Raw genomic sequence first — 14989 nt, 5'->3', positions numbered from 1 at the left:
CACCCTTCCAGATTATCTCCGCTATTCCTTGTCCTTGAGCTACTGTACAACTCTGTGTTTGTAGAAATGGATTGCAATGCAAATCATTTTTGTCCACAGAAATACAGATGAATCATGAAGAGTGTAGAGGAATTATAACTGACTACTGCCCTCTGGATACTGACCAGCTTTGCAACTATTTGTAAATGTACTTCAGCAAGCCCACTAATGTGTGTGTGTGTGTGTGTTGAATTCTACTTTAAACAGGATATAACATTCTACTGGTTCCTTCATTAATTAATGGGTTAAATACAATCTTCGACAGATGTACATTTTAGATTTGTAGGAGAGTCATGATTTTACCTTTTTTAAAAGAATTACCCTTTAACAGGTGATTAGTTTTAGCCATAGCGACTCTGGTGTTTCAACAATGACATTTCAGGGCAGACAATTTAATTTAAAGACCCAGCTGCTTTAGACTTTTGGTCAAGGTCATTCTTTTCCTCATTATATAATACAGAGCTCTCAGAAACTGAAAAAAATCCCCTCACGCCCTCCAGAAAAAGTTCAATCTTTTTAACGAGCTGGAGAGAAGAAAAAACCTTAAACCTGAGTACTAGTGAGTGATTGATATATTCTTTGCACTTTTCAGTACTTATTTCTTCTCAAAATTAATTGTATATTTTAATTGATCATTAATAATAAACAAAATTCAGATTTATACATATTTAAAAGGTACTCAATAAAGAATAAATCAGCCTGGATGGCAGCTGTGTGAACACACTCTATGCTGTAGTACTTCCTGGGCCTTTCTCTTTTCTACTCACATTTCATCGTGTCTTTCAACACATCCAGTCCATACAGATATCTCGGCCTCTGAACAGGGCATCACGAAGGCACATACTTTTTAACTTCATCTTTTTTTAGACATGAGGTCAGTTCCTAAATCTTTAGGTGATAAACATTCTTCTAAATCAGTGTTTACAAAATGGTGTTCTGCAAAGCACATTCTAGGAGATGCTAATAGGTAGACCTCACAAAAAAAGGGAGGAGAGTTCTGATAGCACAATACGTGGACTTTTTTTCAAAGCAAGCATACCTATTAACGTCCAACGTAACACTTTTCCATAGACTATACTTTTAGGAAGTGGTGTTCTACTTACACCCTAATGTATCTAATGGCATCAGTGTGGTTAGAAATATGTAACTTCTTTTCTCCTAGGGAATTTGGCAGGCAGGTTTTCTCCAGTTCTATTGCTCTCTATTCATGAACAGAAGGACTAATCATTCAGTAGAATGGATCAATTTTCTCATATTATTTTCCCATCCCTTTCTGTGATGGTTTGCCAGATGCCACATGGGAGTTTCAGAAACACATTGCCTGATGTCATGAGGATAAGGTAGATAAGCTGGAATTAATAGATAATACAGTTCCACACGGTCCAACTCTCAAAATGACCCAAATCTTCTGGTTATTTGGATCTCACCATTCAGAGAGATCATCTCATTCCATCTGTTCTGACAGTCCGTCTGGTCCAGAGAGAATAAAGGTATTCCAAGAGATGACAGGAGATGAAAAAAATGCCTTACGGAATAACCTGCTCACCTCACAACCACTCCTTTTGTACCCTAAGCACCCAATCCCTTGACTCTTTCTAGATAAAGCACTACAGACTATGCATTGATTCTTGACTTTATTTCTCGTCCCTGAAAAAATGTTATTTGGAACTATTACACATGTTGAAACTCCTGGCTACATTATTTTATCGAGATTTCCCCTCCCTGAGTTCTCAGAGCACAAGCATTCCTCTACAGAAGTAGGATAATATTTTTAACATAATATTCTGCAATTTTCTAGCCACTACAGTGTATGTTTTATTACTTTTGAAAATGAAGGGATGCATTTAGATCTGGATTGGGAAACTCAGAAAACCAATATTGCGTCTCTTTTTCTCAAAAGCAACTCATAAAAAACTTTATTTGTCCAGTTACTGTAACTGTTACTAACAAGCAACAAAGAACACTAAGAGAACCAAGGGAAGCCCTGGGTTGGCCATTATACCTCCAGACTGCAGTCAAATCCTACTTCCTTAAAGCCCTAATTCCAGGGAAGAAGGTATGGAGGATGCTGACAAGATAGAAAAGGCAGAGTTCAACAGAGAAAGGATTGAAGATTAAGAAGTCAAATTCTCACAAACTTCAATTTAAGGTCGAAGGCAACAAGACTGGTTCTCATCAAGTTTTATAATAAAATAAACAACTCAAAGGAATTCAGGATTAAGTTGTTTTTAGGCAACCAACAAAGTATACTACTATAAGAGTAAGAGAGTGCATAGAGTTTCACTAATGAGTCAAAATGTATAGTTCCTGTGCTACACATCTCAATCACTAAGAGTCTTTTCCATTAAGGAATCCCATGGTGCTACAATTTTTCTTGCTGTCAAAGTATTACTGTACTTTCACTCTCAATATGTTAAAGGCATATTCATGCTTGAAAAATACCCCAAATATAAAGAAATAAGAACTAATAAAGAGACTAAAAAATGTGAAAGAATGAGAGGTCTAACATATAACTAATAGGGAGTATACAAAGAAGACAGAAATGATAGAGAAATAGAGGAAGGCACAATATTAAAATAATAAATTTTTCTAGAATTGATGAAAGACATGAATCTTCAGACTCAGGAAGCAAAATAAAGTGTACAGTCAGGTAAATCAAAATAATATATGCCTATACATATCATAGCATAAAGTACAGAAACACCAAAGACAAAGATATGGGAAGAAATCAAATGGAAAAATATAGAAGATTTTCTACAAACTTAAAATATGTAGACAAGCAAGGATTTTTCTATAGCAAAACAGAGGCCAGAAGGCATAATGTCTTTGATATACAATAGAAAAGAACTGTCAACTTAAAACTTTATATTAATACAAATGAAAATTTTGTACAAATAATTGAATCTTCTAAGAATGAGGAAAGACATTTCAGAAAGAAGACTGCATTTACGTACCCTCACTGAATGAACTACTTAAGGATGCATATTATAAAGGAAGGAGAGTAAACCCTAAAATAAGTGAGATGCAAAAGCAACAGTTAAGTTATACTTAGTGGATTTACTAGAACCCAGTACACAACACTTAGCATACATTCTTTTCAAGCTCATGTGTAATATTTATAAATTTAACTATGCATAGACTATAAAGCAAATATCAACCAATCTAAAGAATCAATATCAAACAAAATATTCTCCAAACGCAATGCAATTAAATTAAAAATGAATTTTAAAAGATAACTATAAAAATATATTCTATCTCCAAAATATACAAACAGCTCATGCAACTCAATATCAAAAAAACAAACAACCCAGTCAAAAAATGGGTGGAAGACCTAAACAGACATTTGTCCAAAGAAGATATACAGATGGTCAACAAACACATGAAAGATGCTCAACATCACTAATTATTAGAGAAAAGCAAATCAAAACTACAATGAGATATTACCTCACACCAGTCAGAATGGCCATCATAAAAAAATCTACAAACAGTAAATGCTGGAGAAGCTGTGGAGAAAAGGGAACCCTCTTGCACTGTTGGTGGGAATGTAAATTGATACAGCCACTATGGAGAACAGTATGGAGGTTCCTTAAAAAACTAAAAGTAGAACTACCATGTGACCCAGCAATCCCACTACTGGGCATATACCCAGAGAAAACCATAATTCAAAAAGACACATGCACCCCAATGTTTGTTGCAGCACTATTTACAACAGCCAGGACATGGAAACAATCTAAATGCCCATCAACAGAGGAATGGATAAAGAAGATGTGGTACATATATACAATGGAATATTACTCAGCCATAAAAAGTAATGAAATTGGGTCATTTGTAGAGACAGGGATGGAACTAGAGACTGTCATAGAGAGTGAAGTGAGTCAGAAAGAGAAAAACAAATACCGTATATTAACGCATATATGTGGAATCTGAAAAAATTGGTACAGACGATCTTATTTACAGAAATAGAGACACAGACGTAGAGAACAAACGTATGGATACCAAGGAGGAAAGGGGTGGGGTGGGATAAATTGGGAGATTGGGATTGACTTATATACACTATTGATACTATGTATAAAATAGATAACTAATGAGAACCTACTGTACAGCTCAGGGAACTCTACTCAGTGCTCTATGGTGACCTAAGTGGGAAGGAAATCCAAAAAAGAGGGGATATATGTATTCGTATAGTTGATTCACTTTGCCATACAGTAGAAACTAACACAACATTGTAAAGCAACTGTACTCCAATAAAAATTTTGAAATGTATATATATTCTATAGGAAACTCATGGGTCAAAAGTGAAATACTGGAAATCAGAAAAGATTTAGGAGTGATTTTTAAAAATACCGTACATCAAAACTTTTAGGCATCAGCTAAAGCACTAACTACAGGGAAATCCATGGCCTTAAATGCTCTTATGAGAAAAGAAAAATAACTAGAAATCCCAGAAATTAGAAAAAGAATAAAGCTATAAGAAAACAGACCAAAGCAAATATGATAGATAATATCAGAAATTAATGAAAAGGAAAATATCAACAGTTAGTCGTTAAACTTAAAAGCTGATTTTTTTAAAAAAACACAATAAAAACAGACAAACTTCTGAAAAAATGAATAAAGGAAAAAACAAAGGCACAAATGTATAGGTGTTAGAAATTTAAAAAGGGAATCGAGTATGAATATAGTAGTATGAATATTTTTAATTTCCTTATTTAAATATTTAGGTTGGCCTCCTGGAAAATTCTGTAACAACTATGTTTATGATTCTGAAACGATTCAAAGGAGCATGGAATGCATCAGAGCACAGCGTTAAGCAAGATGACAACGGTGAAAGTGCTGAGCAAATAATAAATGCCATAGAAATAAGTTCCACTAATTCCTATTATTCTTATTTATGAAATAGTGTATCCTAGGGATAGATCACTTTCCTATTTCCTACCTAAAGTAAAGGGCTGTTGGGACTTCACTGGTGGTCCAGTGGGTAAGACTCCGCGTTCCCAACGCAGGGAGCCAGGGTTCAATCCGTGGTCAGGGAACTAGATCCCACATGCATTCTGCATGCTGCAACTAAAGATCCCGCATGCCACAGTGAAGATCCCGCGTGCCGCAACTATGGCTCACCGCAGACAAAATAAATAAATAAATATTTTTAAAATAAATAAATAAAGTAAAAGGCTGTTGAAGGGCTCAAATATGACGGTGTAACAACGAAATCCTACTTAGCTATTAAGAAGTGATGATGATGATGATGATGATGATGGTGATGACGATAATGGTGAAAGTTATTTCAAACTTTCACATGTTTATGCTCTGTTTTTCTTCCTTTCCCTCTTTCTCATCTACATTACTTGTTATAAGACTTGGTAAACTGTAATGCTCTTGGAGTAAATATAAGTTGATGATTGATGAAATGGCAATGTTTCAAAGGACTTTGGTCTGTCTAGTGAGAAAAATAAACGTAATTTGCAGCTTGCTCATTTGGAGCTTGCAGAAAAAATTTTGAGAATTTCCATAAACAAAAAATCTACACAATGAACTAGGAGTGAGTGTTCACCCTATTTTCAGAAAGCAAATCTGCAGCCCAGAGATCTTAAAAACTGTATTAAGATCAGAAGCAGAACTGAAAACAAAACCAACACATTCTGACAGCAGTCTGGCTATCAAAGCTATAATGCCCCTTTTGTGTCTCTCTGTTCTTTTTTTTTCAATACGAACACTGATCTAAAGCAACGTCTGTGATCAGGTGATGTGTAGAATGGAAAAATCCCTTTTGGAAGTCTTGCCAAGCACGGGTTATACTAAGAGGGCTGGAATCTGATAAGAAATACCTATTACGAACTCATTCACATTTAATAAAGCCCTTCAACTACCAACGCCAATAACTTCACAGGCACAGGAATTTATAAGCATACTAAAAATTTTTAGGGACTGTTTACTCAAGGTTCCACCTTAAAAACAAAGGCCCAGTGAGCACATTAGAAAAGGCGAGGCTTCAACCACAAGTTGCTGCTCCTGCAATGGGTGACTCTGGTGACCACTTCCAACTCCAGCACTCTACGAAAAATACCTTCAAATTTTAAGATGATACTTCCAAATTCCAACATGGTTCATTGTGTTTTGGGGCCTTCCTGCTGACTGTCAATTCACAAAGCACAACCTAGTCACCAGAAGCCAGTTCCAAAATATATACACTAAAATGTTCTCCCTTCCCCTTTGAATGAGATAAGATCTTCACAAAAGAAAGAGGGATACAAGTTTGAACTGAGCAAAATTCCTCCCCTTTTCCAGTTTAAGAAGACATCATCCATTTTCTCCGTTTCTAGAAAGAAAAAAAAACACTGTCCTACAACTGAGACTTTCTTCAGAAAGGTCAGTCACAAGGAGAAGGTATATTTCCTAGGGATAAAAATCAAAATTCTTAGGAACAATGAAAATTAATTTTTTGCTCATAACAAAAAATATAAAATCTGTGCTTTCTAAGGCAATCCCAGCATGTGGGATGCTTCTCCCAAGTCCTGCAACTACAGAGCTATAGTCTGAGGATTAAAGATTAATTCTCCAAATGAGCCCCCAAAGGAATGTGGGGATACAGGTTATACAGCCATCAGGAAGTTGGCTCATTCTGCACATTGTTTAGCAGCCAAAAGGATGCCAGGCTTCAGAAAAAGCAGCCAAAAAGGATTCCTTGTATGGCGTGGTAACATTTTGCTCAAGAGACGGCCCCCTTCTCTACAGACAAGGCCTCACCATCTACTCCTAGGAGGCTGGGAGAGAAAGGGGCTTCTAATGAATAAACCAGCTCCTGGCTCTGTGCGTTTCACCCCAGGAAAGTAAAACCACTCACCGAGAGTTCTGGAAGCACTTCGATCAAATGCTGTAAAGAACTTGCATTTCCTGGCTGCTTCTATTCCAGAACCTCTCTGAGATGAAACTTTTAAGCTAAGCTCCCTATTCTTAGTTGCATTCACAACACCATTACACCTGCCAAAAGCCTCTCTGCTCTGGATTCTTCTATTTTTCTAAGGTACATTTTCTTCATGAGTCTCATCAACAACAATCTCTCCAACAATTTAAAACAGATTTTACATTTTGTGAGGTTTTCCTGTGTAACCCAGGTTCAAAGCGTTTGTTCCAATATAGGAACAAGTCTTGCTTAATCACTTTTATTGTTCTTGGCCACATTTCTTGGATTAAGACACTTTCTAACAGGAAGAGACACAGTAGCACATACATTAAGTCAACATAACCTTTTGTTGTGAACACCAAGATGCAAAGATTAAAAGCCCAGTTCCTCAGACGCAGGCTACATAAACACCGATAAATTAATGTTTTCCACAAACAGGACATTTCTATCACGAGAGGAAAAACTAGAAAACACTTCAGTGTTTTTAACTGTGTTTCACAGTGAAGGTTTTCTTTCCATGTGCTAAATAAACCCGTCTCTAGTCTAAGATGGGAAGTGGGTTGCTGGCACCAAGCAGCCATCTGACATTTAAAGATAATGTTGCTGAGAGATTCCGTCGGCCAAGAAGCTGGTGAGGCAGTGACTCACCATCACCACCACCATCACCTCCATTGTCATCATTATCACCAACACCATCAAATATTTATGACTGTTTACTCGGCTGGAACATGCAATGTATCCCGGAGGGTGTAATCAATTTTGACTGGTTCCCATGCATTCAAAGTCACTTCACAGGATATCTCTCTTATTTTGGAACATACAAAATCAGCAATTTCTACCTGTGATTTATTTAAAAAGAGAAAAATGTTAAAAACACAGTGAGATCATGTTTAAGTACAGAAACATGAAATCTGTGGAACTTGAAAAGCAGCTTCTCTGCACTATCTTATCGAGCAACTCTTTTTCTCTGGCTAATAGAAATAAGAGGAAAAATCCTAAGCACTACAGAAAAGAAAGTGTCCGGGGTATTTATTGATAAAGCCTACTGAACTTGCCTATTTGTTAAAGCTGTTTCACACCATGCTATATCTGAGCCAATCTACACTGTGTGCTCAAAGGTAATTTACAGTATTTCTTTAATTTTCTGAAATTTATACAGACTTCCCCAACACATCTAAATTAGTGACAATTGATTAAATGTTTGATTTGATTAAATGCTTCTGTCTAGAAAATGTCTTTTCAAAATCTGTATGATATTGTTTATATGTGGAATCTAAAAAATAAAACAAACTAGTGAATACAATAAAAAAGAAACAGACTCACAGATATAGAAAACAAACTAGAGGTTACCAGTAGGAAAAGGGAAGTGGTGGGCAATATAGGGGTAGGAAATAAAGAGGTACAAACTATTATGTATAAAATAAGCTACGAGGACATATTGTACAACACAGGGAAAATAGCCAATATTTTATAACTATAAATGGAGTACAGCCTTTAAAAATTGTGAATCACTATATCATACACCTGTAACTTACATAATACTGTACATCAACTATACTTCAATTAAAAAATAATCAATCAATGAAATGGACTACTAAAAAAGAGAATATGAGTTTTTTTTCACTGCCATAATATCTCATTTGTAACTATCACAGAAAAAAAATTCGATTGAAGGGGACTCAGCAGCTCTCCTACAAAGCAGTCCTTTTGCAGCATCCTGAGTGCCTTGTTTCTTTTGCAATTAAATGGATTGGCAGTTTCTCCTCCAAAGGCCAAGAGTCAACAGAATTCCACCATGCCTCTTCACCATACCCAAGAAGAAATACCTTTTATTTTGTTGACTTAGTTTTCATGAGGGGTAGAAAAGACATGAAAAGGCCACAGTGCTCAACCCCGGTTGTTATGAAGGGGACGTCTGTCATGATTACACACAAGGACTAAATTCCTCCTGGTTACCAGCTTTGGGGGGAGATGGGGTGTGGGAGTGGAGGTGGGAGTTTGAAGACAGGAAAAACTCACATAGACAACACGACTATCATGTGATGTTATAACTCAGCATATCTTAGAAGACTTACAATTTAATTAGATGGCACTGGTATTTTCTAGATACTATTATACATTTGGAGATAAACAGATATGATAAGTCACCTACCATTTCACAAGCTACAAATAAATCTTTTACGCAAATATAACATTCCACCTTAAATTATTCCCAAACTGAGAAATAACTCAATTCCAAGGGTCCAATTCCTAGAGGACGTTTCAACTAAACCCAATAATCAAACAGGAATTAAAGGCCTAATAATTGAATAAACAAGATGACCATCTCCTGGTCACTTTACAGATTGCCCTATGTTACTATTTTATATTACATGTTTACATTCATGAAGTAAATTTGATAGAAGGCATCAAAAATAATTATATATGTATAGGGACTTTCACTGGTGGTGCAGTGGATAGAGGACTCTGTGCTCCCAATGCAGAGGGCCTGGGTTTGATCCCTGGTCAGGGAACTAGATCCCACATGCATGCTGCAACTAAGAGTTCACATGCCACAACTAAGGAGCCCGTGTGCTGCAACTAAGGAGCCAGTGAGCTGCATCTAAGACCTGGTGCAACCAAATAAATAAACAAGTAAATATTTTTTTAAAAACCTAGTGAATTTATTAAAAAAAAAAAAGTTATATACATATATATAGTACCTGGCTTTCAAAGAGATTAGAGGACATACATACATTTTTCATATACCCTGATACTGTATCTCTGAAAAGTAAGAGACATACTTTTTCTTAATCTTCTCCATTTAGTTATCAATTCCTTTAAAGAGTTCAACACTAGAGAATATGTCTTAAAACATGGTAATATTAAAGTAGGAGATGTGAGCAAAGAAAACCAAAACAAAATAAAAATGATCTACATAAATAGGACCAAAGATAAAGAGATATTAAACCCAATGAGAAAGCAAACCATTACAAGCAGAAAACAAACTTTAAAAAGTTGGGTGCTTAATGATACCTTTATTTCTTTCCTTTGCTTTACTTAGAAATTCATCACAAAACTTTGTTTACAATACTCCAAAGACTTCCTCTTCAACCATTGTCAGTTTCAACAAATTCTCTCTGTTCTTGAATTAAAGACTCCTGAGATTCATATTCCAATACAGTCTTTCTACCATCTGAAGACAGCAACATTATTCTACCCTCAACTAGGCTCAACATAAAAATCATCCTACCAAAACAAATTTCATTAATGCTTTTAAAGCAAAATACAAAGTTAAGAATAGATTCTCTAGTATTTGTAGAATTTTATAGTTTACATCACGCCAGAAGAAATATGTCATCTATATCCAAAAGTTTCTCAGTGTATATATATTTAAAACAACAATGCAAAGTTAAATCTATTTACTTGCTGCATGCAGGGCTGCTGGAGGTGAAAGTGTCAGGAGTAGGTAAGTGAAGTAAACACACCAACTACATAGCTCTTGGGTTATTTCCCCTATATGGGTTGGGATTAGAAGGCAGATGTTTTAGGGAGATAATGAGCCAATATCTATAGACACCACTCTACTGGTTCCATCAGGCAACAAGGTAATCAACATTCTGTTGCAGAAGAAACAGCATGAATGGTTCTTACACAAGAAAACTCAAGTGAACTAGAAACCTGGAAAAATGAAAGTTACATATGTTGAGCCTCTAGATTATCCTAATAGTAACCTACATCTTATTTACCAAAAATAAGAGCCACTTAAAAACATGACCAAGATTTATTTTTCACTCCCAAGGAAAAAGATATGCAGTCCTAACGAAATGCAATGGAAACCCATTTTTGACTGCAAAGAAAGCTGCAGAAGACTCCTAACTCTCAGTGGTCAACCAAAACAAACAAACAAACAACAAAAACCCTAAAAAAATAAACGACATTATTATCTATCATAAATTAATGCTATACCTGGTTTATTGGGAATCCTGCACTTTAAAGTTTGGCATAGTGTTACACAGCACAAGCCTTGCTAGTTAGGTCCACTCTTTGCACATTAAGATAATGCAACTGACAAGAGTGAAGGCTGCACAAAGGCTTGAACTTTGCAACTCTGTTTTAATAGTAGAGATAGATTTGATAAAACAGCTCCCCTTCTCTCCCGACATCCCAGATGTGACTCAAGAATTTAGGAAACAAGGAGTCAAAATCTGCCCAGAGAAGTTGACAGTCACAGCAGCAAAGTCTAAAAGTTAGACCTTAAAATAGTTAGCTTTCTTAACTTCAGGGCTACTTAGTGCATTAATAGGTTACACTGTGTTGTGCTTAATCAGAGTCAATACAGACCACTGACCCATCCTCAGCAAACACTGACCTAATTTAAATGGGCTAAAGACAGCAAACTTTATATCTTGCTGGAGTTGCTCAGTGCTCCTCCTTAACTTTCTCCAGTGGCCTAAAGTAAACAGGCTCAGACAGCACTGGGTAGCAAATCTAATGGCACCAATAACCCCCCAAACCTGCAAGGCCCTAATTTGTCCCAACCCCCAAACCTTTTCCACTTCCTTCATCCTTCCTCCGCCAAAATCTACATCAATACCCGAAGAAAATATACCACCAAGTTTCCAAGTACCAAATAGTCACAACATATAAATGATGCTGTATAAATTATTTTAAGAAACCAAAACATCTTGTCTTATTGACATTCAGAGAAGTCTAGTGCCAGAAACAAAATTAACAGCACCACAAATGTATTAGAAAAGATATTTCTTCAATAATCTTCATGTGATTTACTTCAAAGGGTGATCAGAAAAGATCAAAGAGAAAAAAAAAAAAAACCTGATGGAAATGCAAGCAATTTTTTTTTCCATCGAATTTGATTATAACCTTTATAGTCAACCTACCTTAAATTTAAGTAAGTCAGCATCTGCAGATTAATGATGGCCTCCGGAATGACTCTGATACAATTATGATACAGATTAAGAATTTCCAGTGATACAAAATGGCACAATTCCATTGGAAGTTCAACCAGTCTGTTTTTAGATAAATCTATGAGAAAAGGAAAAAATATCTTGTTAATAACTCTTCAACATAATCCCATACAATCTTATCAACTATCAATACTTTTTCCTTAACACATTTTAAAATAAACATTATCATCTACATTTAGATCAACACTATCATTTTTTGCACCATTGTTACTATGGCATTGTGATTCCCGTTTCCTAGGGTTGTATAGGCCAATTCATATAGAAAAGCAAAAATACTGCTGAAATAGTTTTAGCTCTATTTTTTTTTTAATAAATTTATTTATTTGTTGCTGCGCATGGGTTTCTCTAGTTGTGGCGAGCGGGGGCTACTCCTCGTTGCAGTGCACAGGCTTCTCATTGTGGTGGCTTCTCTTGTTGCAGAGCACGGGCTCTAGGCACGCGGGCTTCAGTAGTTGTGGTACGTGAGCTCAGTAGCTGTGGCTCGCCGGCTCTAGAGCACAGGCTCAGTAGTTGTGGTGCACGGGTTTAGTTGCTCCGCGGCATGTGGGATCTTCCTGGACCAGGGCTCGAACCCGTGTTCCCTGCATTGGCAGGCGGATTCTTAACCACTGCGCCACCAGGGAAGTCCTAGCTCTTTATATTAATTTGTAAATTCAGGCCAGGTATAAGGGCAACCGAATCAACATTTACTTTTCGCTCCATCTGAAAATTATGTTTCCCCTGGACAAATATGTAAAATTGAATCCTTTAATATACCTGAATACACAGTTACCTTAATATTTCATTTATTTAGTTCAATTTGGCATTCATAACATATTATCTCTCAGTACATGTCTTCTATACCTTTCCCAAACAAACACATAGTAGATACTAAGGTATTTCATTCACTAGAATTACTGAGCATGTACAATGTACAAGAAAGAGATAAATCAGTTGTGTCTGTGAAGGATGGATACTATGTCTGCCGCATGACCTTCAGTAAAACTGGCTCCCTTGCCAAGTGTACCAAAGACAGTAATAATGGTCTACAGGGTAATGTAAACATATAGTACAGTTTACAGTATCACCATCTCAACAATAAAAATATGGAATTGTCCTTAACGTCCAAATCTGGGAATGGTAGACATGATTGTGAAATGCCATGAAACACTGAATATAAAAAAGAGCCACCAACTCTTGAAAACAGTAACTCAACAACAACAGAGCACCTCACCCTTATTTAGCAGGGGCTTAATCAGTATGAATTGAAGATGTTCAGTAAATAATATTTCAGATACACTTAAGGAATCACACTATGTGGGTGAGGGACTTAAATAGGTCAATATTATAATGAAATGTAAGTCAAAAAGCTACCTCGCTGACGGACCTTCCAATAGATAAACACATAAATCAACAAAAACAGGTCTAGATTGCTTCAGAGGGGGAATTCCAGGAAACTTTTAAGGGATAATTCTGATAATATTTAAACCATTTCAAACCATATGAAAGGAAGGGAAGTTTCCAAATTCTTATTTAAACAGCAAGGTATAATATTGATACCATCACCCAACAAAGAAAGTACACAAAAGGGAAACTACATATGAATCTCCTTTCTAAATACTGATGTGAATCCTAAATTAAAAATGAGCAAACAGAATTAAGCACTTACATAAAAAGATTAACATACTATGATTAAGTGGGATTTATTCTAGGAATATAAGGATTTTTAAATATTATTTCAACAATTCATCATATAAAAAGAGTGAAATATGAAATAGTATATGATCATCTCTCCACCTTCAACCTTGTTTTCCCTTCCCCTTCTTCTATGATTCACACTGCAGTAAACTTCTTTTAAGGTCTTTCAGAATTTCAATAGGAAAATCACATGCAAAACTATCAGCTGTCCAGGGTCTGGCCAACAGTATCGCCCTAATCCTTTAATTGAGTTATTTTGTATTTTTCTAGGAATTCTTTTTTTGAGAGTATTATATTATCCACTATAAATAAAGTTATAAGGTGTTAATGGTGGGCACCTGTCATGCCCAAACCTACGATGCGAGCCAAATGAACAGACCTCCGTGTCCACTGAGTTAGTGAGAATTTACCTATGCAACGCGCCCCTATCATCCTGGGTTTGTGTACCAGTTTCTAAATTAAAAGGGAAGAAATTACAAAACCTACATGTAGCTTAGATTCTTTCAATGCCTGTATATCAACAGAAACAGTTGCCTAGATTAAATTAAAACAGAGCTGAAAAACAGAAAGAAACAGAAGTTTTCCTTTCCTGTTTGTTTAGGATCACTACCCAGATTATTGACATTTTCACCAACATTTACTTAGTCCATGATTTCTGCAGAAATGAAAAACACAGAGGGCTACTTTTAAAAAGTTTATCATTTGAGGGCTTCCCTGGTGGCGCAGTGGTTGAGAATCTGCCTGCCAATGCAGGGGACACGGGTTCGAGGCCTGGTCTGGGAAGATCCCACATGCCGCAGAGCAACTAGGCCCTTGAGCCACAACTACTGAGCCTGCACGTCTGGAGCTTGTGCTCCGCAACAAGAGAGGCCGCGACAGTGAGAGGCCCACGCACCGTGATGAAGAGTGGCCCCCACTTGCCACAAGTAGAGAAAGCCCTCGCACAGAAACGAAGACCCAACACAGCCAAAAATAAATAAATTAACTAATTAATTAATAATTAAAAAAAAAAGTTTATCATTTGAAAGATGAAAGGCGCAAACCCTGAATTGAGCCATAAGGTAAAAGGTTCTAATTGTGCTTAAAAAAAAAGTACAAATAAAGAGCTAAAATCCAGATGGGTAAATGTTATCATCCCTTGAGCACTTCCATCAAGCCAGGCATTATGCCTGCAGCTTTGCATCTAGTACCTCATTTAAACCAACGCAAGGAGCAGTGTCACCACCAACCTAAAGATGAGTAAACTAGGCTCAGAAAGCTTATGTGACTTGTCCAAAGCCACAGAAATAAGTAATCATACTCACACCTAAGTAAGTCTAACTGCAAGGCCTGACTGAGTTCCCCACGTGAGACCACTCTGCAAGATCATGATGTGTCCCACAGATAGATTATTAGGAAGATACGGTGA

At 36.5% G+C, this 14989-nt stretch overlaps 1 protein-coding gene across 4 annotated transcripts in view; it reads right to left on the bottom strand.

Moving 5' to 3' along the window:
- The window catches only part of LRCH1 (leucine rich repeats and calponin homology domain containing 1), a 111569-nt gene extending 97378 nt beyond the window's left edge, over nucleotides 1-14191 (bottom strand). For 2 of the 4 annotated variants that reach the window (XR_014256279.1, XM_082435395.1), the window contains exon 1: nucleotides 11818-14178. Coding sequence is in view for 3 of the 4 variants with exons in the window: in XM_082435395.1 (XP_082291521.1) it covers nucleotides 11818-11930 (113 nt within the window). In the remaining variant the exon portion in view is untranslated. Of the gene's footprint in view, nucleotides 1-11817 lie in introns of all 4 variants that reach the window. The other 2 variants (XM_082435393.1, XM_082435394.1) reach the window with 2 other exon arrangements.
- Between the last annotated feature and the right edge of the window lie 798 nt (nucleotides 14192-14989).

Source organism: Balaenoptera physalus (genome assembly GCF_965194825.1).
Source record: "Balaenoptera physalus genome assembly, chromosome: 18".
Taxonomy (NCBI): domain Eukaryota; kingdom Metazoa; phylum Chordata; class Mammalia; order Artiodactyla; family Balaenopteridae; genus Balaenoptera; species Balaenoptera physalus.
The sequence above is the reverse complement of the archived record's forward strand: the minus strand, read 5'-3'. Positions and strand labels throughout refer to the sequence as shown.